General features: G+C 36.6%; 2 protein-coding genes and 1 long non-coding RNA gene across 4 annotated transcripts in view; 1 reads left to right on the top strand and 2 right to left on the bottom strand.

Moving 5' to 3' along the window:
* Positions 1–1,005: 1,005 nt before the first annotated feature.
* On the top strand, positions 1,006–11,314 carry LOC110838558 (uncharacterized). 2 transcript variants are annotated; one of them, XM_022081858.2, is made up of 6 exons: positions 1,006–1,214; positions 1,381–1,633; positions 3,857–4,081; positions 5,203–5,299; positions 8,300–8,464; positions 10,177–11,314. In XM_022081858.2, the coding sequence occupies exons 2-6, from the start codon at positions 1,449–1,451 to the stop codon at positions 10,393–10,395; spliced, it is 891 nt and encodes a 296-aa protein (XP_021937550.1). In that variant the 5' UTR covers positions 1,006–1,214; positions 1,381–1,448; the 3' UTR covers positions 10,396–11,314. The 2 variants fall into 2 exon arrangements, with proteins under 2 accessions (XP_021937550.1, XP_021937551.1); XM_022081859.2 differs by having other exon boundaries at positions 1,006–1,633.
* A 2,121-nt stretch (positions 11,315–13,435) lies between these two features.
* Uxs (UDP-xylose synthase) overlaps positions 13,436–26,668 on the bottom strand; it is a 28,406-nt gene continuing 15,173 nt past the window's right edge. The window contains 4 exon segments of the mRNA XM_022081849.2: positions 13,436–13,894; positions 13,896–13,960; positions 14,246–14,379; positions 21,956–22,088. Coding sequence (XP_021937541.1) covers positions 13,834–13,894; positions 13,896–13,960; positions 14,246–14,379; positions 21,956–22,088 — 393 coding nt within the window. The 3' untranslated portion in view covers positions 13,436–13,833.
* On the bottom strand, positions 17,338–21,949 carry LOC147874075 (uncharacterized). Its single transcript, XR_015534781.1, has 2 exons — positions 20,160–21,949; positions 17,338–19,306 (listed from the first exon to the last, which is right to left on the bottom strand). It is a non-coding gene; the product is annotated as an uncharacterized LOC147874075 (long non-coding RNA).

Raw genomic sequence — 26,668 nt, 5'->3', positions numbered from 1 at the left:
CTCGAAAAACATAAATACTTATTCTCTCTATGGTGTAAGAAATTCTTTTAATAGACGACTGTATACTCGGCTTGTCAAAGAATAGCCCACCTTCTTTATTAAAATAATATAACATTATACAATATAAACAAACAGGTCTAAACTTTGGTATAAACACGAGTGTGAATACGAAAAACAAAAATGCCGGCGATAAACTCTTCCCACGTCAGAGAACTATTTGCCCCTTTGCTTGTTTAAATTGGCTGATATGTTATACTATTTGCATGTTAAATTTCTGAGCAAAAATTATGGCTACGATTAGCTTTCTCTTAAAATACCCACTCAATCTACAAGCACTCTTAAAACGAAATAATTTGTAGGTTCGTGTGGTTGTCAGTGGCTTGGGCCGCCTATAGTCAACCTGGAGGGACTAAAGAAATGGACTACAAACCTCAGCCAACCTAGCCGATTTTCGGGCCGAGATTTGATACAGGGACCTCCTAAATAGGAAGTAAAAAGGGTGTTAACAACTCGATCATTCGGTAGGAAATTAAGCGTACGATTTTAGTTCGTTTTCTCGTGAATGCTACTTTCAGTTCCTTTATGTGGAGCATAGGGGTCTCCTTTTGGAGCTTTCCTCGATCTATTTAGACATTTGGTAGAACTCCTTGGACGAGTCATCAGTCTATCGCGCGGCCTCTACCTGTGCACAGGACAGCACAACATAGAAAAAAGACGTAGACAACATCCATGCCTTGAGTGGGTTTCGAACCCACGGTCGTAGCGTCAAGCGCACGAGGTCTACGCCTCAGACAGCGCGGCCACTGTAACCGGTCTACTTTCAGTCCTTTCTTATAAATATGGAACGGACGAACAAGGCCTCCAAAACAAAATGTGGTCAATGTCAGATCAAGCGTGTTCGAGATGCCACAGCACAGAAATTCATTTTCCTTAATTATTTCGAAAACCTTGAGATACGGAAAAATGCTAATGAGCATAAATAAAATGTACGTTTCATTGTTGCATTTCTCTTTGCAGAGTTTATTCGAAACATTTCTCGGCCCTACAAATACTTAGCGAGTTACGCTACCAGAGGTAACATACAAAAAATCAGTGTTTTCATTTGAAGTATGAGTAATTGTTTGTTTCATGGAATTCCAAACGCAGAGATGCTAGTAAGCGCCTTTCTGCGACCTCAATAGGACAGCGCCTAATTGGGTAATCACATATTACAGGTATTTGGGAGTCAGATCGTAATAATTATTACATCACTGTTTCAACGCTGAATACTCTGTAGATAATCCATACATTGTAGTCAATACGAAATGCAAGCCTACATTATTACGCAAACTTTCTGATTATAACACAGAATTTTCCTTTTTATTCTATTCTCTCTCACAGAACACATTACAGAGCAATAGGAGAACGCGGCGGTAAAACTGAAAAAATCGAAATAGCCACTCCTCAGTATGATAAAGAAAACTAACCCTTCTAAATCCCCGTCAAATAAATATTATCGACGGGGTGAAGTGGTAGGCTTTGAAGAAGATCAAACTCACGAATTTAAGGGTCATCGAAACATAAGTATTGAAGAAATTCCTCCCTGGTGTATCAACAATTCCGATAATAACAGGACAAGGAATGCAGTATCCAGGTAACTAGTATAACGAAATTATGTCTGTGTACATTTTTATCCAGAATAGAATGGAACTGAATTTATTTATATTCCATAGATCCTTCATAGGCCCAAGCCAAGGATGTAGAACACACCATAACACAAATACAGTATTTATTAATAGTACAATTATAGATTACATAATTATGACATTCATTTAAAGCCAAAATAATTGCATTTGAAAGCATATTCACTATTGCTTACATGTATTCATAATAGCTGAGAATTTTTGGTTGAGGTAAATTCTTCAATGGAATAGAAGTGAGGTACAAGATACTCTTTTAGTGCGGGTTTAAACTTCTTTATATTGTAATTCAGACTTTTACAGTGGCAGGAAAATTATTGAATGTCATAAGTACAATATAGTAAACTCCTTCTTGATATTCACTGAGTTTAGTGTTTGGCATATACATACATCTTTATTACATTCCATGGATCCATAAGTTAGTCAGATGACAATAGAATGTAGGATGAAGGTTTTATCTGTATCTTGTACTTATATTGTGGATATCTGAGTCTGTCTGAAATTCTTTTGTGTTGTCCTCTACAAATGATAACAATGAAAGCAAGAATTTGGTGGCTAGTGGAAGAATATAAAATTTCTTAAATAATTTTTTGCATGATGCTCTCCTTTTAGTGCCTGCCATTATTCTAATGATTTTCTTTTGAATGTAAAATACTTTTTTGCTGTCTGTTGATTTTCCCCCCAAAATAATTCCATATGACATGATAAAATGGAAGTAAGCAAAATAGATTAATTTTAAAGTTTGTCTTTTCGTGAATCATGTGACAGTCCTCATAGCAAAGCATGCTGAACTTAGTTTAGAGAAAATGTAATGAATATGTGTTTTCCATTTAAGTTACTGTCAATTCGTAGGCCAAGAAATTTAGTTGTTAACACTTCTTCAATTGTTTTATCCTCATTATCCCATACTTTGATTAACACAGTTTTTGCTGGTAGTACAAAATTTCATGGAATATGTTTCATCAAAATTTAATGTGAGTTTAGTGGTTTTAATCCATTTATTGAAGCTAGTAAAGACATTATTCATGCAAATTTGGAAACAGCCTATTCCTGGATGTAAAATAATAATATAAATATTATCTGCAATAAGTATGGGTTTAGAATGACAGTTAATGGTTGGTGGTAAATCATGTTAGTAATGACATTGGTTAGTTGTTAAATATGCATGACTCCTTTTTAACTATATTCCAGATTGCTTTTATTTTATTATTTGACTTTAGTATCTGCTTATTTTAATGCATATGTTTAGCCTCTTTAATGACTTGAGTATCTGTGTTGTAGTATTTACTTAATTAATTCTTGGTTCTGTATTCCATTATGGACCAAGGCCTCCTGCACAATTCTAGCTAGTGTCTGTCTTTCCTGTCTTTGTTACTGCCATACTCTCACACCTGTCTCTCTCAGATCTTTCTCTAGTCTTCCATCGCTCCTGCATCAACCTGGTTTTCCTTTTCTGTACCATCTGTATGTCCTAAGAATCTTATTCTTTTACTTTTAAGTTATGCTACAATTCCTGGATTTCCACATAAATTATACAATTTTTGGTTCTTGTGAATTTTCCACCCTCCACCTTCCTTCTTTGGCCCACAAATTCTCAAAAGGATACCTGTTTCCCAGGTAGACAGGGCTTCTTTGTCTTTAAAATATATAACATCTCTGAAGCCACATACACCACCACATCATTCCCTACTATGTACCTGTATATCTCTTCTTTCCCAATTTTGGTGTTAGTCTCCCAGGACAATTTTAACATAATTCCTATGGATATTATCAAAAACCTCTTCTAATTTCTCATAAAATGCTTCCTTTACTATTTCGTCTTTCTTCTCAGTTGGTGCATGTATATTAGCCATGGTTATATTAAAGAATATTCCTCCAAATAATTGACTTTTTGAACACGTGCATCTAAATAGTAAAAGGTATGCTTCTGCACCCTGTAGGCTATTTCAGAAGCAATTGAAGCCAAAGGTCATGCCTCTTTAATTTAATTTGTATGAATTGAAATACCAGTTATACTCTGCTGAAATGGCTTGCCCTTTCACAAAGTTTGAGTGGTTTAAGACAAAAAAATTGAACACTTTATATTGTTTTCAAACAAGTGACAGGTTTTCTAATACAATGGTTTCCTATGAAAAGTTTTGTAGGCAGATGTTTCAACTTGTTCCCTGTACTTCCAGGAATCTGTGTGGCTTCTTGAATTCAGGATGGGGTGGTACTGTGTACATTGGTATACTTGATGGAGGCAGCGTTCAGGGGGTGCGACTAACACAGTATCAACAAGATCATTTGTCACTCAGTCTTCAGGATGCCATGAATGCTTTCAGACCGCCTGTTCCACATTTTATGTACAACACTGAATTTATACCTGTTCTTGAACCACAAGATAAATATCCGTGTCAATTGTACGTTCATAATACACAATTATTTTGTTTGTAGTCAAACCAGGGTTTAAAAATTCAGAGGGAGACCACTCATCCAGGCAAATAAAATATGAAGTATACAGTGTATGACAAGACTGATAAACAGTATTGTCTGTTCAGAATTTGCCAAATTTGGTTTCAGCAGGCATAGACGTTGTATTAGAAATATATTAATATAACTTGGCTAACATTTAAATACACATTATAAGTAAGTTCACTATAAAACAAAGTTTATGTTACAGCATGTTTTGTTATATAGTGATTTGACCTCTATATACTAAAGGAAATAGTATTCTTATGTGTAATGTACAGTTGATTCAAATGACTACTACCCTGAAATTTAGACCATTACCTCCTTCAAGGTAATGTACTACTGCAATTTAGTAGCTGTCATGAATTTATCAGTATGAGAACAGACCTACTGTGAATATTAGCAACATTAGGGAACCACTACATGCTGACTCCTTAAATACTTTGGTGGTTCTTATGAAAGATTGGTCTCATTTAAGAGCAGTGGCACTGGAATCATTCTCTTCACCCTAACACACAAAATCCAGTTTGCACTGGTGGTAACATAAACAGACCATAAAGCTGATGTCATGTTGAATGTGTGTCACAGGGAACACTGGCCCATCATTAAATTATTAATTTTTAAACCTGCTAATAAATTACTGCATAATCATGTTAGTCACATCTGGCTGTAGAAACAGTAAAAGTTGTCCATGTTCCTGAGTACCATACCATGAAGGCATCTAGTGGTAAGAGAGGTAAAGCTCTACACATTCTTAACCTGAGCATGAAATTGAAGTAAGTGGTCAACTTCATGCAGTGGCTTATTTATCTCTGGAGAGACAGCTTATAATACCCTTTGATAGGAGGTTGAGCCCCTGAACTGGTCTGAACATTGTGATAAAATTTTCATATATGACAGGAATCAAACCCCCGTCATCTAGAGCATGGCGAGCCACTAACCTGAGCCTTCATACCTCATCATTAAACCACTACTATGCTAGTCTTATCATGTTTCGTCCCAATATATAACTGCATGCACTTCAGAATATTTTTTCAAAACAATTATTCATGATCTTGAATATCCTTTTCAGCATACCAGTTCCTGAGGATGTCCGTCAACAACCTCATTATCTTCGCTCACATTCGTTCTGCTGGTGTGATTATGATGCTTTAGGAAGTTACCATAATGTAAGTATTCAACACAACATGGTTTCTTGCAATGCATTTTTTAAATAACATGCAGTAGCTTGTTTATAATTGCAGTCATATAAAATTCCACCTGCAATTGTTGTATCAGGTATATGCTGGCCTTCTGTATTGCAGGTTTCAACAAATCCTGGACAATTTAAAAGTTCAATGTTACACAAGTATTTTCCTGAGTATAACCTAAACTTTTTCTGTGTTTAGATACAAATAATTTTAAAACCTGCAGCTCATTTTTCCACTTCCATCAGATTGACAGCAGAAGCCTTTCTGTCCATCTCCATCATAAGTTTATAGGAAAGTAGAAAACATTGTGATATTAAACCGTTCTTGCCAATCAGCATGTTCATTATACAAGCTCCCAATGAGACTGGTTAATGCAAACACCTTGCTTCAGATATGTGTGTGGAATGACATTTTGTACATGTGCCTCGGTTTTCATCAAGGAATGAAAGCATACAGAATTTTATTACATGTCCCACTGATAAATATTATTGGAATTTCAAAGATAATTATTACTTCCTTAAGTTAAAAGGCAGTATTTGCTTAACTTCTGCAAGGTAGGTGAACATTTTCACATGTACACAAAACAATGGAAATAAATTCCAAATGTACATCAAACTCAAAGCAAGTTAAACACAAGACCAACAATGCAGAATTATTCAATACTGTGTTTTATTTAGTCTCCTACAAGTAACTTTTATAGCTTTATGGTCTTTAAGATGTTTTTGGAAAAAACGTTTCCAGACACAGATATTTAACATTGAAAATGTATGTTTTCAGTTTATTAACGTTCATTCTGTTATCACCTGAAATGATCTCAAATTACTGTAAGAAAAGTACAAACCAAAAGTCAACTGCTGTTTTCTCCTGCTGGAAATATCTTTGTTGATCTTGTACAGCACTTTTATGGATATTTTCACTGTTTACACTTTTTTCACTTATTGGTCTTGTGAATCTTTGAGAACGATCTGGATGTAATGTCCTGATGGCTCTTACTGGCAGGACCTGTGAGGAAGTTTCACCTCCACACTTCTCAAACAATTGTTTTTCAATGTGCATGCAGAATTGTAAATGAGCATATTTTCTGAATATCACAAACATGTTCAACATTCTACAATCTAACAAGTGGTGGAATATATTTTTGTAGTCCTTCTTCATTCTCTTGTCATACTGTACGTCACAATGCTCTGATCAGAAAGGTCAACACTACTCACTGCATCATTGTAATCAATGCACACGTTTGGCTTTTTTCTCCTTCTTACCATGGACAGTTTTCATTTCTTCATTATATATGCTGCTCAGCATGGAAACATCTCTCTTATTCTTCCATTTCAGAGCCATCATCTTTATTCTGCCACTGTCACTTCTTTCTTTTTAGTTTCTTTCCTATTGTGTCTATAAGAAGTCTTTTCCTGTTAGATTTTACTGTGCATACTGCAACTATTTTAAGTTCATTTAGCATATCAAATAGCTCTGCAATATATGAATAAATGACATTCACCTGTCAATAGCTGATCTTCAGGAATGAGGTGGTCAAACAGAGGTTTCACTTTGTAAATTTTTGAAGCAAAAACAGGTGTTGCCAGCAGTTGTCTGTGAGAAGAATACTTCCATAACTCAGGTTTCTGCACAAAGCTTTGCAGCAATAATAATACAAAGTAAAAATCTTATTAATTTTTTGTTCACAAGAACCCAGTCCTTGTCTTCAGCCCGTTTCATTTTACAGAGCAGTGTTCTTTCATTTTATTTTTGATATGTTGGGCAAGGCCGTGGTCTAGGCAACACGGAGTTTTCCTCCGGGGGCTTTCCCGGTTTCGCCGTGGCATCCCAACAATTACTCCATTCACACACAGAAGAAGGCAATTGCAAACCACTTCTGGATCATCTGCCAAGAACGTATATGAACAGGTCCCAGTCCGAGAAAAGGATGGAAGGATCCTGTTCATATGGACCTGTCATCAGACAGAACACTAAATAATAAAATAATGTGTAAATATGTTTGTTGAGCAATGATTTTACATATGTAATCAAGAAAGACTTCATATATCCCTTGAGTATTCATTTTCTTCATCATTTCCTCCTTTATACCAGCATCATACTTTGGTGGAACTCTGTTCCTCTTATGTCTGTTTATAACCCACTATGCATTATTACTACAATAAACTACACTGGCTACAGTACCATCACTCTCTAAATCACTCCAGTCACTTGCATTCAGAAATTAACTTTGCAAATTTGCACCCCTGTGGTAGTTCTCACATTTCCACTTGTAAAGTATCTGCAATATTTCCTAAAGATACAATTTCTTTATCAGTTCCTGAACTAATCACTTAAAATCCTTCTCTTCCTCACTCAGATCAATCACATCTCGTATAGTGTCGGTAAGTTCAGACTTCTTTTAGTCAGATCTGTAGGGAGTAAATACTTTGCCATAGTAGCTGGTCCTTACAGCACGGACACAGGTAACTGATGAAGAAATGTTTGCTGGCCACCATAGAATTTGTCATTACATGCAGAGAGCAATCTGTTTACCGCATGTCAATAGACAAGAAACATTGATTTTGTAATATACCTGAGTCTGTTTTGCATGTTATAAAAGTGTTGCAATAACGAGAGCTCACAAACCATCGTATGTATCATTAGGACCACCGTGGAAAATCACTCTAGATGGCAAAAGCTGTCAACCATGTGATCAAAGATTGATGTCTCTATCAGCCTTCACAGTGCAGGAAGAAATAAATCCTTATAGCTCTGCATATGATGCATTGCCCAGTACAGACTGGATTTCAAGCAACAGCATATGTCACATTCCCTACCTAATGGGTTAAATCACAGCATAACACTTCTGTGAAAACACACATCTTATGATCACTGACTACACATGATATATTTCCAACATTTTTGCACTTATATCTTGAATTTTAATTTTTGTGATGTACTGAGGAGATTTGACTTGTATTTCTAGAGCGATGTCATTTGCAGGGTATCATTCCTTTATCATATGTTGTGGAAATCACTGTTCTACCATTAAACTGCAATGATCCAAGGGTCTGTGCCCTGATGCCTGACTTCAAGATACCAACTTCTCTTATCTTCCAATGTGAGGATGGCCAGATATATTTCAGGAAACATTCTACACTTATCAAGGTATTCAGGAAAAGTTAATAACTGAAAGAATTTATTACATTCTTCAAACCATATGGTGGCACTATCAGGAACTACAATTTAATAATTAATTTCTGTGCATGATTTTTATTAGTACATATTCAGTTTAGGTTTCTTGTAACATTTGACTTCAAAGTTTCCTCCATTGCCATGTTTATACTTATGACAAATGAATGCTTCAGTCACAGACTGTGGGTGTATTCATAATTCACCTCCATATACAGTTTAATGTGGTTATTTTTTCTGTCATGCTATATGCTATGTAGGTGCTTGGGGGGAGAGATAATATAGCTCCTACTCATTCTTAACCTCCGCACTAGATGGGGTGAGTGGTCTGTCACACCTCATGTGGTTACTGCTATCAAACTGAAGATTTTGTGTGGAGTTTATGTTATTTCGTAGTCTTGCAAAAAACCTAACAAAAGTTGCAATTTTTTAAAATATATATTACCACAGAAATTTTCAGAATCCAACACGAGTAATGTTAATGTTATTCCCCCACCTCAAAAGTTCATATGACCTCCATGATGGTATTAACCCTTTTAATCCTAATGGTAACTGTTAGGTTAACTTAATAATCTGTACCACTAAATTTTGTATTTGTGTTTCGCATGATTCTCAGTGTAAAGCAAAATTATTTCTTTAATTTCAAAAACCACTTGATGTTTGTAACTGTGAAGTGTTGTGTTTAGAAGATGGCTGACATTTGGGTTGTTGTGCCATGTAGTATAGTAAAAGTTTACCAATGATGATGGAGGGAGCAAGGACCTATGAAATGTGGGTAAACTTGGAGTACACAGCTCAACAACCCAGAAGACAGCCATCTTCAGACTCACTGCCTAGAAAACATCAAATCCTACTCAGTGTTGTGTTTTATTTGCACAAAATTATAGTAACCACAGTTTGAAAGCTGCAGCCCTGATGCTGTGAAAAATGTGCAGCTGTTTCTGTACTGTGCCGTGGAGGGATACACAAGGACAATTATGAACATTCAAATGAATGTGTACCTTTACCTTTTTTGTGTTATTTTCACAAAATGCATAAAATGGATGCATACCATGGGTTCATGTCTATCCATGTTTCATCCCCAAAACTAATGAATGGACTTGAGTGACATCTGGTATTGAGTGGGGTTTACAATACAGTAAAGGTGGAAGCAGTTGTCATGGCTGTGACTGATCAAGATACGTTGCTATGAGATGAAACAGTGTCGTATCACAGACAGCATTCACTGATCATTCTTATTCTTAACAAATGGAAAATTTCAAAGCAAATGCTGCATATCAGCAGTGAGAGGTCATCATGCAGTGACTTCATGGAAATGCAACTGCACATGACACTTTCTCAGATAAAATATTTTCAAAGTGGTGTTACCATTTTTAGTATCATGGCATTACTTAAAAAAGGAATACATATTGAAAGCATCCCTTCAAATTCTTAGGAGTCCATATATTCTGAGGGTAGTATTTCTCTGCATGTAGTAATGCCACTGATAAGCACAATGAAGTGCTGTAGTATTCCATACATTGAATTACTGTTTTATTTCACATGCAAATGGACTTACAATGATGTGATACACCCAACTTTCCTTAGATAAGAATGTGGGCTAAAAAGGGAGAAGAAAGATTCTGAGCGTTGTTACCGTGAAATATATTTTGATGGCTTCAAACTCATTTATGCTGTTGTGTTGCCAGTATTCGTTTTGTGACGTGGAGGAGCATACCAGAGAAGAAGTGTTGCTTTACAAAATGCCACAGCTGATGGAAGCATGGAGAGAATGGAGGACATACAGCAGATTGTTGCAACTTGTCAATGAAGTCATAGCTCGGCAGAAACATCTTCACACACATATAACCAATACAAATTATGGTTATGAAACACTAAAAGATAAGATGCAGCCAAAAAGTGGATGATCAGATGCTGTAACCACAACTAGATGTTTGAAATGCACTGAAGACAGGAAGTTTCTCTTATGTTCCTTATATTTATATGTTTATGTGATTTTGTGTGGAGTTTATGTTATTTCGTAGTCTTGCAAAAAACCTAACAAAAGTTGCAATTTTTTAAAATATATATTACCACAGAAATTTTCAGAATCCAACACGAGTAATGTTAATGTTATTCCCCCACCTCAAAGTTCATATGACCTCCATGATGGTATTAACCCTTTTAATCCTAATGGTAACTGTTAGGCTAACTTAATAATCTGTACCACTAAATTTTGTATTTGTGTTTCGCATGATTCTCAGTGTAAAGCAAAATTATTTCTTTAATTTCAAAAACCACTTGATATTTGTAACTGTGAAGTGTTGTGTTTAGAAGATGGCTGACATTTGGGTTGTTGTGCCATGTAGTATAGTAAAAGTTTACCAATGATGATGGAGGGAGCAAGGACCTATGAAATGTGGGTAAACTTGAAGTACACAGCTCAACAACCCAGAAGACAGCCATCTTCAGACTCACTGCCTAGAAAACATCAAATCCTACTCAGTGTTGTGTTTTATTTGCACAAAATTATAGTAACCACAGTTTGAAAGCTGCAGCCCTGATGCTGTGGAAAACGTGCAGCTGTTTCTGTACTGTGCCGTGGAGGGATACACAAGAACAATTATGAACATTCAAATGAATGTATATTTTGATGGCTTCAAACTCATTTACGCTGTTGTGTTGCCAGTATTCGTTTCGTGACGTGGAGGAGCATACCAAGTTTCTCTTATGTTCCTTATATTTATATGTTTATGTGAGTTAAAATCATAGTGTAAGAGTTTAACACAGTTCATTGTTTTTAACACACAAAAATGTTCAAAATAAAGTATGTACGTACATGTTTCATCTTCATATAACATTTTGCATGTCTAGTGCCTATAATTAATTACTAATCATCATGAAACATCTAAATACAGATGTAGTTCTACATAAGGAATGAGAAATTCATATGAATGCAGCAAATGGGTGGGAAAGCTGAAGGGAACAAAATGTAGCTACTGGGTTTGTTACTGATTGGTGACCCTTGGGCTTCACCTGTCCTGTCTACCCACAGGGGTTGTGTGGGTCAATCTGTTGATAGCTGCATACAAGACAGGTTTGAGTTTTGAGATTTTAGTGAGGTGATACTAGCAAAGAAGAAAAATTCAGTATAGTGAATGCATTTTAAACAGAAGTAAGTTGCATTCAAAAGTATTGTGGAACAATGGTGAAAGTCCTACGCAAAGCTTATATTACTGCCATTTGTCATACTAATGATAAGTTAATATTTTGCATTTGATCTGTAGCTATTCCTCAACTACATTGCCACCAACATCAGAACGTGCTGTTGCACTTTTCCCCACTACATTGTAATCCAACTTCCCTTTCCTTCTCCACTTGCACTGGCAATCACCATCATAAAGTACAGATCAGTACAGGTTTATATGGCAAGATGGCATTAGAATCAGTCTAGGAGAAATATAGTGTGGACTGGATTCAACTGGCTTGGCAAAGGGTTTTCTGAAAATGGTAATTAACCCTTCAAGTTCTAGGGAAAACTATTGATCATGTCTACTTTCACTTCAACTTGACAAGAAAAACCTTGTTCCAAGAAGTCAGTTTAGTCTTGGAGGACAGACGTCACTGTGAATAACTGTGCAACAGTTGATCCATATGCACAAACAGAAGAAGAACGTTGTGATGGAAGGCATCGAAACAAACTTTTGATACAACTGTCAAGTTTTTGTGCAGCTCGAGTTTTATTTGAAACTGATTCATAGTGAAGTATATAATATATTACTGTCTACAGTGTTTGACTAGTACCTGTAGTAGCTTGACATGTATGACCACGAAAAGGTCCAGGCAGTAGAAGCAGATGGGACATGAGACAGAGAAAACAGTGCACTGTTTAGTGGAGGAAGTTGGTACTTGAAAATAGTCGAGATTTCAGGTTTTCCCATCAGCAAGACCATCTGGGATGCTGTGCCATGACTCATTGCCCCATCAGGCTGATGGCAGTGGAGCTACCTATGAAAAGGAATTGGCACAGGGGGGTACAAGGTTGAACACTTTTAAACAACTTGGCTTTAGTAGTAGCCACTTAAGAGCAGGTGCACAAAATAATTGCATAGGAAACATATGTTTCATTATCTTTGTCCCGATCTGTTGTTTTAACGGCCATGCAACCATTTTGTCACATGAACCAATGGTATTCTGATAAACAACAGAGGTAGTATGTGATATACCTCTATATTTTGGTCTGTTTACTCTCACATTCAAACAGTCATCACCTGCAGATACTGTGACTAGAATACTAAAAACTGAACTTTTGCTAGATTGGCAGGCAATGTGGGATAGCATGAGCAGTATGATTGCTTGTCATGAAATCACTATAATCAATATCTTTTTAACTCTAAAAAATTACATTTCACTGATACTTAAGGGCAAATTAATTTAAAAATTCTGATGTGGCTTATAAGTGAGGTCTTGTTTACTCTCTTATTTTCTTTTGCCTGTTGTCTTGCATGGTTGTGAAATAAGGTCTCTTATCTTGAGGGAAGAATGAAGATTACAAGTGTTTGAAAAGAAGGTGCTCTGGAAGATATCTTGGCCTAGGAGGGATGAAATAAGTGGGGAATTTAGAATATTGCATAACGAGGAGCTGTATGAATTACACGGGTCACCTAGTATAGTGAGGGTAGTGAAATCAAGGAGGCTCCACTGGGTTGGACATGTAGCATGCATCGGAAAGGCAAGGGGTGCATACAGAATTTTGGTAGGGAATCTTTCTGGGAAACGACCACTGGTCAGATCAAGAAGGATATGGGAGAATAACATCAAGATGGATCTTGGGGAGGTGGGCTGTGAGGATGGCAAATGGATGGAGTTAGCTGAGGATCATGGCCAGTGGCGGGCTTTGGTGTTGTCAGTGTTAAACCTGCGGGTTCTGCCACCAGGGAGTTAGTTATTTTCTTTTCAAAAGGTAGGTATTTGCACACAACCTATATTCATGCAAATACAAATAGATCATAAACATTAAAAACACAAGAGACAAAGTGGAACTTCGAGATTATACTGGGTACATTTACATAATCAGATGCACTAATGGATAACTAAACTGTATAATTATTCACTCATAGTTCTTGCATTACTCATCACACACACAATCAACAATTTAAAGGAAAGCATCATATGTTCTTACTCAAAGTTTTCTTAAGATAAAATTGTTTCAAAGGTAGAAACAATTTGGAAAAATGATAATTTACAAACTTACTGCAGCCATCAGCTATGTCAATATGAAATAAATTACAGAAAATAAGTCACATATCACTGCTTCTTAAAAAAATAAGCATTTTCTTTTATGACCTACATACTGCACTACTACTTTAAATCTTGTAGAGATGAAAATGTTCTTTCTTCTGGTCTATAAAAGTTTCGCTGCTCCTGAGTAGCTCTTTGTATTTCTTTTTCAAAGTAAAGTACCGTCTTCCGGAGACCAGCCATAAGCGGCACCTAGTGTCAGACAAGAATGATGAACGTGAATACAGACAATTACATAAAGATAAACTTTCTTAAATATACTCATTGGGTATACTGTTAGGTTGTGAGAACCAAGAAAGTTATAATGGACTGGGCATGTACCTCAGATGGCAGAAACATACAATACATATAAAATGGTATATTTACCATCAAATTCACTTTGATTAAAATGGACTGGATTGAATAGGCTCAGAACAAGATCAAATGATGGGATTTCTCTGCAAATGTAACAGTTATTACTTCAATTATATGACATACTTTAGGCTCCCATCCAAGATACTTCTTAGCTCGGGAAATGTCAGGCTTTCTTCTCTGAGGATCATCTTCTACAGCTGCCACTTGCTTGATTGTACTTGATTTTCCTACTAGTTGGTTTATCATTGATGCAAACTCTGAAAAGAGAAACCTCATCTGCTATTGTGACCATCTATTATTTATATTCCTTTAGAGTATATTAATTTTTTTCATATGTAATGAGTTTCCTTCCTTTGGCAAGGAAGTTCCACACTTAGTAACCACCTTCCTAACATGTTACACTTCACTGTAACTGTATCTCAGGATTTTTCAAAGCAGTTAGAGCTTTGTCAGCCAACTCACAGGAGCACATAACATAGGAGCTGCAGGATGATAAAATAACAGTAATGATGGTCATCTGTTTGCCACTGATGAGACCTGTAGTTCAGTGTCAGTTGTGAAGGAAGTCAGACAAAAAAGTTAAGCATTCTGATGTCACCACAAGAAGTAGCTGTGACCCAGGGTAAGTGGTCAAAGTACTATCAGTCCCAACTGACTACAAAATGCCATGTTTGTTCTCAATATGGAATGAGTGCCCAAAAACAGAAACACCTGTAATCCACCCCATCACTGAATACTGCTCAACTTACTTCCTTGTCCCTGCCAAGTTCATGATCTGATAACTCCCAAATCATTGTACCCAGAGGATATAAAGTCAGTCCCATGTTCCCTGACCTACATGGAGGCTGATGTGAAAGCTGCAGTGAGTTGCATATCCACACCACTTATAACAACAGCCAGATAATGTTCAGCTGCTGTTTGTAAAATTAATATTACCTGCATATTTCACACATTTCTTTATAGCCATTATCTACTGCATACTTCTAGAATATCCATTTTGACTTACTTATTTTGTCATTTATTCTTACTGTTTATCTATCAAAATTATCTATGACTGTAAGGTATATTAAAAATAATACATATTGTAAATAAAATGTGTAATGAATTACTAAGATTAATATGATAAAGTTTACATAAGATTCTACATACATTCTCACTCTCTCCAATTTTAACAATAATGCATTATTTGGCATGCTATGAGATTTAACTGAAAACCAACTCCACAGAACAGTCCTTGAGAACCCAACATTATGCTTGGTTAGTTAGCAAAACTGTCTTTTAAGGAACCCAAACATTCAGAACCACGGTTAAACAGTCCACGGACAGAAAATATTTTTAGAAAAAGGAATCCAATCCACATACCCCCTGATCCATTTTAATATTATCCTTCCATCTACGACTAAGCTTTCTGAGAGGTCTCTTCCCTTCAGCCTTTCCAATCAAAATTCTGTCCGTGTTTCCCATCTCCCCCACACAAGTTACTGGCCCCACCTTGGTCATCCTAATATCTAGGATGAGTGTAAACTATGGAGCTCATCATTATGTAGTGCTCTCCATCCCCCCCAGTCACGTCATTGCTCCTAGATCCAAAGAATCTCCTAAGCACTCTGTTCTGAAATATATCCTACATGTGTTTTTATTTTAATGTGAGAAACACAGTTTCATACTCATAAAAACAACAGGTAATATTATAGTTCTGTATATTTTAATCTTTACATTTTTCAGACAGCAGATGGTAAAACAAAACATCCTGTACTGCATGGTAGTAAGCATTCCCTCAAAATTAGTCTGCTCTTTAATTCTGTGTGAATCCAATTTTGATTTGAAATTTGTCATATTTTTTCAAGGGGTTCACTTGCTACCTTCATTTTGTCCTGTAGTTTCCTAAAGAGACATGAACACATAATGATATTAATTTTCTCTCAGTCAGTTGTGGATCATCTTCCCCACTAGCATGTGATAGAGCTGTGTTTTTCTTAATGATATTCACGTTTCCACCATATATATGAATGTCATCACAAATCAGAAGCTGATGTGCCCATTAAAATCCAACCCCTTTTTTTTGCACCTTCCTGATTGCATATTCTAAAGCAAAGTTGAAAAGCAATGGTGATAAAGCATCACTTTCAGGCTATTCTGTATTGGAAATGCACCAGTTTACTTACACAGGGATGGCCATAAGTCACCATTAGATGGTACAGAATTAATAACACATAAATAGTGGTTTAGTATGGAAATAGTTTAATTCCAAAGGAAAATAAGACTGATTATCAGTACATATAATAGAATTAACAGATGCCACACCACTCACTACATAGCACTAACCCATCAAACTGATTGGTATGGTTACTAACAGCATCAACACACAACTGCTTTTGTTGTCACGAATGCCAGGCCTGTCAGAGCATTACTGGTGTAATGGTGTAAAAATATGGCGAACCTCACCTTTTGACCCAGCAAAAAGTTCACGCAAATTGTGCTGAGGTGTTCTTTTACAAAAGACAACTACCAGTTGACACACATGGTCAGGTCAGTACTTCTGGAAGGCCAGAAAAGCATGCATGTCAGCAGCATAATAGCATACCAGGCTGGTGCTCCACCTAGTTGCAAAATCACAGTGTTCAGAAGGCCTGCAATATCAAGTTCTGGAAATAGCCAATGGGACAATAGCTACAGATAACTTCCACCAGTCAGACATGTGAAATAAATATGTTCACATCATAATATGAGATGGATAATCTACTACTCTACTCTACTCTACTCTGCTAGGCCTTCAAAGAAATGTGAACTTTATTTAGCTCAAATATAAATTTTGAGATTTTTTGCTGAGGTTTACTACATTCATCAGTGAACATAACACTGGAAAAGTACAATGGAATACAACTGTGCATGCCCACTGCCACACATCCATGTCACGATCACTAATTCACTGAAAATTTAGGCTGATACTTATGGCAGCCTTCCTTCCTCTTCAAAGGCAACGTGGAAGTTCTTGGACCATGGAATACTGCAGATCATTTCTTCATGAATGTTATGGGCAATCAAACAACTGGTTCTTCCAAACGAACACTGACATCTGCATCCACATATTTCTGCGGTCTTCCTCTTCACTTCCCATCTAACATGGAACCAGACAGGATCTTTCTCCAATTTACATAAATTAGCCTCAGTTGGCACAGCTTTATTAGAACTGTAACCACTCATAAAAGCATCAGTTGATTTTGTTCATTTAATTTGCATATACAGACTTATTACCTTACAAAACTTTACAATTTTGATATCAACCATATAATTTGATTAATTTCAGTATTAATTTACATGATAGTATCAGCATTCATACAGTTTCATATTCTAAACTGTTGCCTTTGGTATGTTCAATTTGTGAGGTTTGTAAAGCCATACTTAGCAACAGAAGTGGCACATCCACTCCTAGTGACAATTTCACCCCAACTGTTATATGAGAAAGAAATTAATGTAGAGAATTGTTTTGCTGTTTGAAGTTTATTATTGTATACTTTTAGTGAAATTTGTATTTTACTGCATTCCTTACTATTTAGGGAGTTGGAAAAATCACGAGACAAAGTGTTTCACATGTGTAACAAATCTTTCTCTTTTCTTAAAGGCAGCTTGTCACCAAACCCAGGGCCTAACCAAGAGGTGATCTTGTTACATATGTTTTGCTTTCTGTCACAAGTCTGTTAACCAACCAGGAGTAAAAAATTTACTGCGAATTTATCCTGTTCCTAAGTTGTAATGTTGACAGGAAACATTCACAAAACTCCCATTATATTTCAAGTTGTTTCAATCTTTAAAGTAGCTGCAATGCCAACACAGCTCCATTTCACTTTATTTAATTAGAAACTGTTTCAAAATTATAATCTGAAAGAAAATGCCACAAGGTGCAAAAGATATATACATACACGGTGTAACTGTAACAAACTTAAATCGATCTTGTGATAGTGACCAAAGTAATGTGTTGTAAAAAATGTGTGTGTGTTTTGTTCAGTGACGTTCTCTAGAAGATATCTCATAACTTATTTTACCAGCTAGCTACAAATAGGCCATGAGCATTTCTAGAGTTAAAATTTCATCTTACTGGACCAACGAAAGCAAATCTTGAATTAACTTTATGACACCCCAACCTATTCATTCCTTTATTATTACTTTACTTGATCTCACATAATATTATCTACCAACAACTATGACCATAATACAATCAATCACAAGCTAGCAAACACTCCATAAGAATAAAGTGGAGAGTAGCAGTTGCAAAACATAACATGAAGTTCACTCTTATTTCATCCTACTTTTGGCCATTTCTTTCTGCAAATCCACTCTCTCACTTGTCAGTTGTGAGTCAACTTGTATCCACCATGGATGTTATAACATTAAAACATAAAAAATACAACTGTAATAGCACACTCATGGAAGGAAAATCCCCCACAAAACTGGGAATCCCAGCCATGGAGCAAAGTCTTGACACCCCTCATGTTCACCACAATGTAATGAATATCTTCTCTTGCTTTATTCACCAATGATGAATATATTATTATGCTTTACAGACCATCTGATCATGACTTATGGCCATTTAAACACACTTTCATCAGTCTAATTAGTTTTAGTGGTATACCAAATTAAGTGAGAATGTTGTATATAATACTAAACCTTCTAACTTAATCATGCTTTCTAGAAGTAAATAAATAGCTGATGCACCATCCCACTACATTCCCAATTTTTTTCCATTACCTGATCAATTACATCAAATTCTACATTGACGATCCCAAGTAATCTTGTCCATGTAAGGAGTTAACTTGACAGAAGAATACTGGATAAAATTTTATGTATAGCTGATAATAGTGTGAGACAATTACTGATCACACAGTGGGTTCTCACTCAAGACAGATCAATTGCATATTAATGCAGCTGAATTTACAAATACCATTATAATCAGTTATCCTTGTTCACTGCAACAGAAAACTCTAAAACAGTATCAAAGGAAATATGTGTCCTCTAATAATTTTCATTTTTGTCTTCCAGTCTGTCTCCTAGTCACACAACCACTTCACAGGCACTGAACACGATACTATATGGACTGCTGTGCTGCTACTAGTTACAATGATTCTGTCAGTCAACTGCCTGTGTCACTGTTATTCCACTAATTGGGTGTCCACTGCTTACATTGGGCTGGAATCAGATACATCACTAACTCAACAATATTGCTCTCCAGGCTGCCACAAGTTCACCTTTTCTAAAAGATTCTTCATTACAAGTATAATTAATAACTTTGCTGTTCAGAGAGCATATTTATCACCTCCAGTTTGCATTAATCTGGCCAGAGTATTGTGAATACCTGAAAACTTACACCCTTTAACTTCTCAACAGCAATCTTGGCCTTAAAGAACTGGGCAAGACAAACAGTTCAGCTGTTTGCCTAACATCAATGCATTCAATAGCTGACAAAGGAATTTTTCCTACCCAAAATTCTATGGAAATATGCAGGCAGATCACCATTCTTGACTTTTACCAAAGCTGGTAACCCTCCTTAAATTCATTTATGCCTCTGAATGTGTCTAATATTTTTGTTTTTATTGTTTGTTTCAAGCCCATTAATTTTGTCTCTCAGACATTCTTCATTCTTGTTCCAGAAGTTCTATCTTCATGTCTTACATTGTCAATATTATCTCTATTCATGTGGCTTGGATTCTTTAAGCCACTGCAATTCAGTCTGCTTCCTTTTACCCAATAATTTTTTTTATATTTATCAATGGGGTATACTGCTTTAACTTAGACTCTCTTTGGCTGAAATTTTGATACTGTCTCTCATATATATATTTCTTTTAACCTTACTGATGTCCACATTATCACTGAAGTTCTCCAAAGCTGCAAACCTATTTCAGATTGACCTGACACTGTTCCTTAAATATATCCACATCACACTTTTGTGTTATTTTTTTTCCCCTTAGTAATAGTCTGTCCCCATTCTTTGCAACTACCAAATATATTGGCATTAACACAGTCAGCTCTCTAAAACACCTACCATTAAGTATTCCTGACCGCCATTTTATATCAATCTCACTGTGCACCTCCATCATTAGTACAAGGATATTCATGAATTTTGTGATGTGCAAACATTGTCCTTGAAATTTAGACTTTTTAATGCAATAAAATGTACTACTCTAATCACACTGTCATTACTAACATTGTGCAAATTATGATTCACAACTGTTGGCTTGAAGGTATCTTCCCTCCCCAGCACCATCTTGAAATCTCCTAACAAAATGTTTCAAGTATAATGATTGTTTACTGTTTGAACACTGCCTGGCAAATTATTATTAATTAATGGACACATTTCCTAATTGTCCCATGCCAAACAAACAATATCTTGTGTGGTGAACCATTTCCATGAAACGGAAAACATGCAGGGCAGAAACTGTTCCAGTGGACCATTAGCATGAAGTGACAATTGTCTGCATAATGTGGACATTTCTGACACTTAACATAATACTGTTTCATGTTTTCTGATTTGAATGAATTTTTTTTACAAAAAGAATGTGTCAGGAATGAGTTGTGCAACTTTCTTATCACCGTTCATTATATATGGCATCCTAACATAAAGAGTCTCTAACCTATTAACTGCTGATGTGATTTCCTTAAACATGAAAAAGCTTGTCATTTAAGTGATGATTATCATACACATATTCATTGAAAAATGTATAGAGGCGCTATAAATTATTCATCACATTTCAAACATACATACAAAACAAAGTATACGACATACTGAGAAACAGTTTGCACTGTTTTAACAGCTCAAGGAGTTTTGTGGAAGTTCACTGTACAGCCAATATTGGTGCTGCTGAATGAACCCTGCCGGAGAACATAAAATGCTGTCAACACAACTAATATAATGTGTGTGTTGTGATACAGGTTGATGAAGTCTGTGATTAAGTCCCAAGACATCACATGGAATATGGAAAACAGGTTATTAAGCAATGGCAAAACAGTTCATGGGGACTGGCAGGCCTACAGCATACGCTGACAAAATGCACACGGTTCATGAGACTTTTTCAGCACAGCCCAAGGAAATCCACTCATTATGCTAGCACTGAATTGAACATTCCCCATTAACTGTGCAGAAGATTCACCATAGTTGTTTAAAGCTGCATGCTTTCAAAAACCAGACAATGCCAACAATGAGACAGGACGATTGACATCCATTAAAACTCTTCCAAAACTCAATCAGCTGTTCTTTCAAACAAGGCAAAACATTTCTAACTATCTCTTATACTTTGTTTTATATGTATGTTACAAATATGGTGAATAATTTATAGCCACTCTACATAAATATCTGCTGGTTCAGTGCCAAACTTGTCCTACCTGATCACCTTTACTCTCATTAAACACATCTTATACTTTGCTAATGCATTCCATTAAATGTTGAACTGTATATTAACGTATCACCACTTGGAAAAGAACTAAGAAATGTTGATATACTACAAGCATATAATTCCACATGCCTTATGTGGCAAAGTCAGAGTTTTCAAAACTTATGCACAACACACAGTGTACTGCAGCTTGCAACATAAACATTACTAATGAGACATAAACAATCCACAAGTCAAGCTCAACTGTGGTATGATGAAGAACTGTATTCCTTGAATTTTGAAAAGAATTAAGTTCTGTGCTGTTCAATGACTGATGTCTTGGTTATGATTATTACATGACTGTGTTAGGTCTAAACTAAACTAATGTATAGCACTGCACAAATAGAGGATTAAAATACAATTCCACATTCAGTGTACGATACAAAGAATGTAACTAAAATGCATAGCTTACCTTCAATTGTGTGTTCAGTAGGATTTCCTAAATTAACAGGGAGAGTATAATTGGAAGCCATAAGTGCAATCAGCCCATCTACAAGATCAGAAACATACTGGAAAGATCGTGTCTGCTTTCCATGACCATAAATCTGCAATGAATAGTCACTTCTAAACAGCTGCCCCAGACAGTAACAAGAACAGAAGCAAATAAAACACCCAGAGAGCTGCTAAAAAGTATAAGATCCAAAATAGAAGAGGGAAGAGAGACAGACTGAGAGAAAGCAGGAGATAATATGCACTGGAGCTCTCTCTAGCTCTGATTAAGTCCACAATTTTTTTCAGATTCAATTTATTTCAGTGCTTGACAAGAGGAAAACAGGATATAATACAAGTAGAACCACAGATCAATACAGAAATAGGGACTGACTTGACAAAATAAAACCTAAAGCTTCTGGACAAAAGAACTTGCCAGATTTCAAATTCTCACAGCGGTATGTAATAGCTGCCTACTGGGTTGTTTCACCGTTATCTAGTACAAGATTGCCAACATATCAGAGGTGCTTGCAGCCTCCATCATCAGGGCAATGACCCTGACGATGATTGTACCAAGTGCCTCTGAAACATCAGTCAATTAAGATACCAAGATATGTTTCATAATTGCGGGTGATGATCACCCTAATGGTGGAGGCAGCAAGCACTTTTGAAACACAGACTACTTGGCACAACCACCTAGAAGACAGCCACCTTCATGGTAAACATTAATTATTGCATCACTAAGAGTGAAGAAGTTAGGAAATATATGCACATTATAACTGTGACACAATTGCCACAATTTGACCTTTGATACTTGCAAATGGTGCAAGTGATATCCAAGCTGTTTGGGGGACAATGGCCTTTGTGCATGCTTGGTGTCTGATGCCTATCTAGTTGGGTGACAAAGGTCATCCCAGGGGACACATGCACATGATTGTATGGCTGCAGTAGATTTTAAACCCAGTTACTTCCACAACCAAAAATTTACATATCTTCATGTAAAATGCCCATAATTTTCTTCAATTTTAACAATTAAAAAAAAAGAGAATGTGTTGCCAAATTTTGTTAGCATTCACCTAAGAACCTAAACTCACTGCACATACTCAGCTCCCTCTCTCCCACACAGCATACAGCCACGTAGCACTGTGTTCAGTCTAACAGCAGTGGAAATCTTGTGAATATTTATTTATTTATAGTTTACTTAACTATGCTTTTTCAGTATATAATATTATATAGTAGTGAATGAGAGGATGATAGTAAATAATGAATGGGAAAGGATGTGGAAGGAAGCGGTCGTGACCTAATTTTAGGTACTATCTTGGCATCTGCCAGGAGGGACTGAGGAAAACCACAAAACCCCAGTCAGGACAACCGGTCTCCAACCAAGATCTGAATTCGGGACCTCTCAAATACAAAGCAGGAGAGTTAATCACCTGACCATGATGTCCAATGAAATCTTCTGAACTCTGGAACAAAACTGTGGTGCACAAAACAAGAATACATACTGCAGTGCACTGAGGCACATTTGTAGACACCTCATCTGTTACATTTTAGAAACTAAAGATCAAAATTAAAATGTTACCCTAATCACCTCTAATATGGCATACTCCCCTTTCTCTTTATATAAGAAAATGGTTTCACAGTGTCCATGAGTCAGCACCACAAACACAGGATTTTGAGGTCATGTTTCTACTGTTCATAATGTACTTGGGAGCCACATATGAATGACTGAATAAAAGACAAGCATGTATATGGATAATTATATACAGCAACCAGAATCATCATAAGATTTTGAGGTCATGTAAATGTCTGCAATCTGAACTCATCAAAAGACATGAATGGGTTAAAAGATTTACCGAAAGTTACATTTCGCACATGGCAATATTTTGGAGAGCCCTTGTTTAGTCAGTTCAACTGTGCCATATTTTGGAATTCTGCCACTTGAGGGAAACTTTGCTTGGGCCACAATGCAACGTCAACCATGATATGTCATCTTATTGTATCAGTGAGTTATGTAAAAAATATACTTATTTACTTTGTCAGTTCAGCTAGCATGTTCTTGTGCTGTTACTTTAATTTTGTGTTGACCCATAGACCTGCTTTCCTTGACACAAAAATTGGCTGCACTGTGGGGTTAGCTTATTTATATGCGAGATCCATTAGGACTGTGTATGGTGGGCCCAGATTAAGCACAGTCAAATCAGTCAGTATAGAACAGGCCTGTTAATTTTCCTTGTGAATTACCTTTTTATTAGTACTGTCAGGGTAATGAACCTAATAACTTGTAGAGAGATGAGCTCAAATGTGAGTTGTGTTGTTCATAGGATCTCCTGTTACCAGAGAATTTCTTCTTTCAGTTTTATGTTATAATTTTTCTTTGCACACTTTATGTTCAGGAAGAACAGTCAGGGGTTGTTGGCCCAGATTTTTCTCAACTTTTTGGTGATCAGCATTAATGACTGGAGGGAATTATTGCTCATCTTCTGGAAGTGCTGACTAATCACTTGGGGCTCGCTCATTTAATTGAGTACCATATCTGCTTATAGATACCAGACCAGTTAGGTCTGCACCTTATAGGTTAGCACATTAAACACACCAAGCATATTAGCAACATCTAGTGTTAGTGTTACTGAGCTCTCAAGTCAGATGTTTTTGGTATGTAAGCCTGATTATTCACATAGGGCCATCACAGATTACCACAGTCTTAATAAGCACATTGAAGTAGAATATGTGCCCTTGCCAAACACCCACTTAGCTTCCCACTAATTTTGTATGACCAAATATTTACCACCCTACATTTGAATCTGGCATACCATCAGATGCCCCTATCTGAACAATCTAACCCTTTACCCACTTTTTGTACCAACTATTCAACTATCTATACCAATGTCATCGGGTACCCTGTGGAATAGCCACGGGCACCCAAGTCCTTACACATCTGCTGGACATTACCTTTAATGACAATAAGCTTAAATTTGGTCATTTGTAGTTCCAATTTTGACCAACATCTTGAAAATGTTGCTCAGGTCTTGGCCAGACTGCGTTTCACCATAAAATCTTTCAAAATTCTTTGCCATACAGGATATTTCTTTCTTTGGCCACTGTATATCGCCTCTTGGGCATTTCCACCGACCCACAGCAAACTTGGGCTATCTGTAATTTCCCTCACCCAAGTGATGTAGAAGGCACTGCACAGTTCAGTGTGGTGGTTAATTTCTACCACACATTTGGCTGCCCCCTTAATGCATTTAGGAAGAAAGAAGTAAAATTTGTGTGATGAAAGGATCAGCAAACCACTTTCAATAAAATGAAGGAGGCAATCTCACAACCTCCTATGTTACACATGGCTGATTTCCTAAACCTTTTATTTTGCAAAGAGATGGAATGGTGTCATGTTGACAGGCATTTTGTTGCAAGATTTCAATGCCAGTCAACAACCAACAGCATATGCCACACACTTTGAGCTACAAGAGGTGCAAGCCATTTTCCATTCATACACTCAAATTTTTTGGCTGTACTGTTTGGTACAGACAAATTTCGGTACAACCTCGAGCATGATGAATTCCATCTAGAAACTGATGACCAAGCATTATCAAGGCTCATCTCATCCTCACCAATTAGGTAAAATTGGATGCTGGGTCATTAAGAATTGCTCACTAAAGTTCAGAGACCAATACCCAAAATCTTGCAGGTGCACTGTCCCAAATGCTCAATGCGCCCCAATTTAAGTAATCTTCAGCATCAAGCCACATGCTGTTAACTAAATTTCCTCTCACTTTTTATGATCTCACTATATGCTATATCACAAGGATCCTGAGTTATCACAGCTCATTGAGAGATTGGAAAGAAAGAAGCAAGACCCTATATAACAGGGTGTTACACTGCAGGTCTACATTCCACAGCATAGGGAAGGTCATGGTACTTCGATTACTATAATACTTCACCAATGGGTGGACACAAAGACATTCAAAAGATTCAAGAAAACTTCATTTGCAAAGGCATGGATAATGACATCCGCATGTGTCTAAGGTGTTGCATTGTGTCAGATGAGTAAACCAGCCCCAAACTCTCTCATTTTAAATTGTTAGCACCATAAGTTGCTGCCTATCCTTTTCAGAAAATTTCCTTGACTGTGTAGGCAAGTAAAGCAGAAAACATGATGTTTGTCTGCATGGACTCATTTTAAAAATTTATCTGGCTAGCTCGAGGACATGAGTTCAGTGATGATTAGAGTTTTGAAAGATCAGGTCTTTGTTAAGTTTTCTGTTCCATGTGTTCTTGTTTAAAATATTGCCAGATGTCTCATTTGCCATGAGTTTTTACATATTGCTTTCATCTGAGTGTCAAGAATGTTAGCAATGAGCATTTTAACCACAATTTGTGCTCTGAACTGATTGCTTACTACAGTAATTCTCAGATGTCCTGAAAGAAAGGACTGATGTACTTGCACTTGGCCTTTAATACACCAAGCATGAATCCAGACAAGCGACCGCCTTTTGAGGTGATGTTCCCCTTCTGTGAGGGTTCACACCTACACAAGTGGAGCATTAATCAATTGTTACCCAGTGCATATATACTAAATCCAGTCTCCAGAAGGTGGTTCAGAGTCACTAGCGTACAGCCCAGAACTACATTAATGAAGGATTCCTCAACCTTTAAAAGCTAGAGACTGTTTTTTGACAGAACTAGACCTTGA

Source organism: Zootermopsis nevadensis, unplaced genomic scaffold (assembly GCF_977971745.1).
Source record: "Zootermopsis nevadensis isolate Lab colony 2312 unplaced genomic scaffold, Znev_1.0 Znev_ptg000011l, whole genome shotgun sequence".
NCBI lineage: Eukaryota > Metazoa > Arthropoda > Insecta > Blattodea > Termopsidae > Zootermopsis > Zootermopsis nevadensis.
Note: the sequence above shows the minus strand (reverse complement) of the source record. Positions and strands in the feature narration are given on the sequence as shown.

Bases quoted from the DNA above. Each gene is read 5' to 3' on its own strand.
- LOC110838558 (XM_022081858.2), top strand. From the start codon at position 1,449: ATGATAAAGAAAACTAACCCTTCTAAATCCCCGTCAAATAAATATTAT. The intron at 4,082-5,202 runs GTACGTTCATAA...TATCCTTTTCAG, and splicing joins GATAAATATCCGTGTCAATT to CATACCAGTTCCTGAGGATG. The intron at 5,300-8,299 runs GTAAGTATTCAA...TGTCATTTGCAG, and splicing joins CTTTAGGAAGTTACCATAAT to GGTATCATTCCTTTATCATA.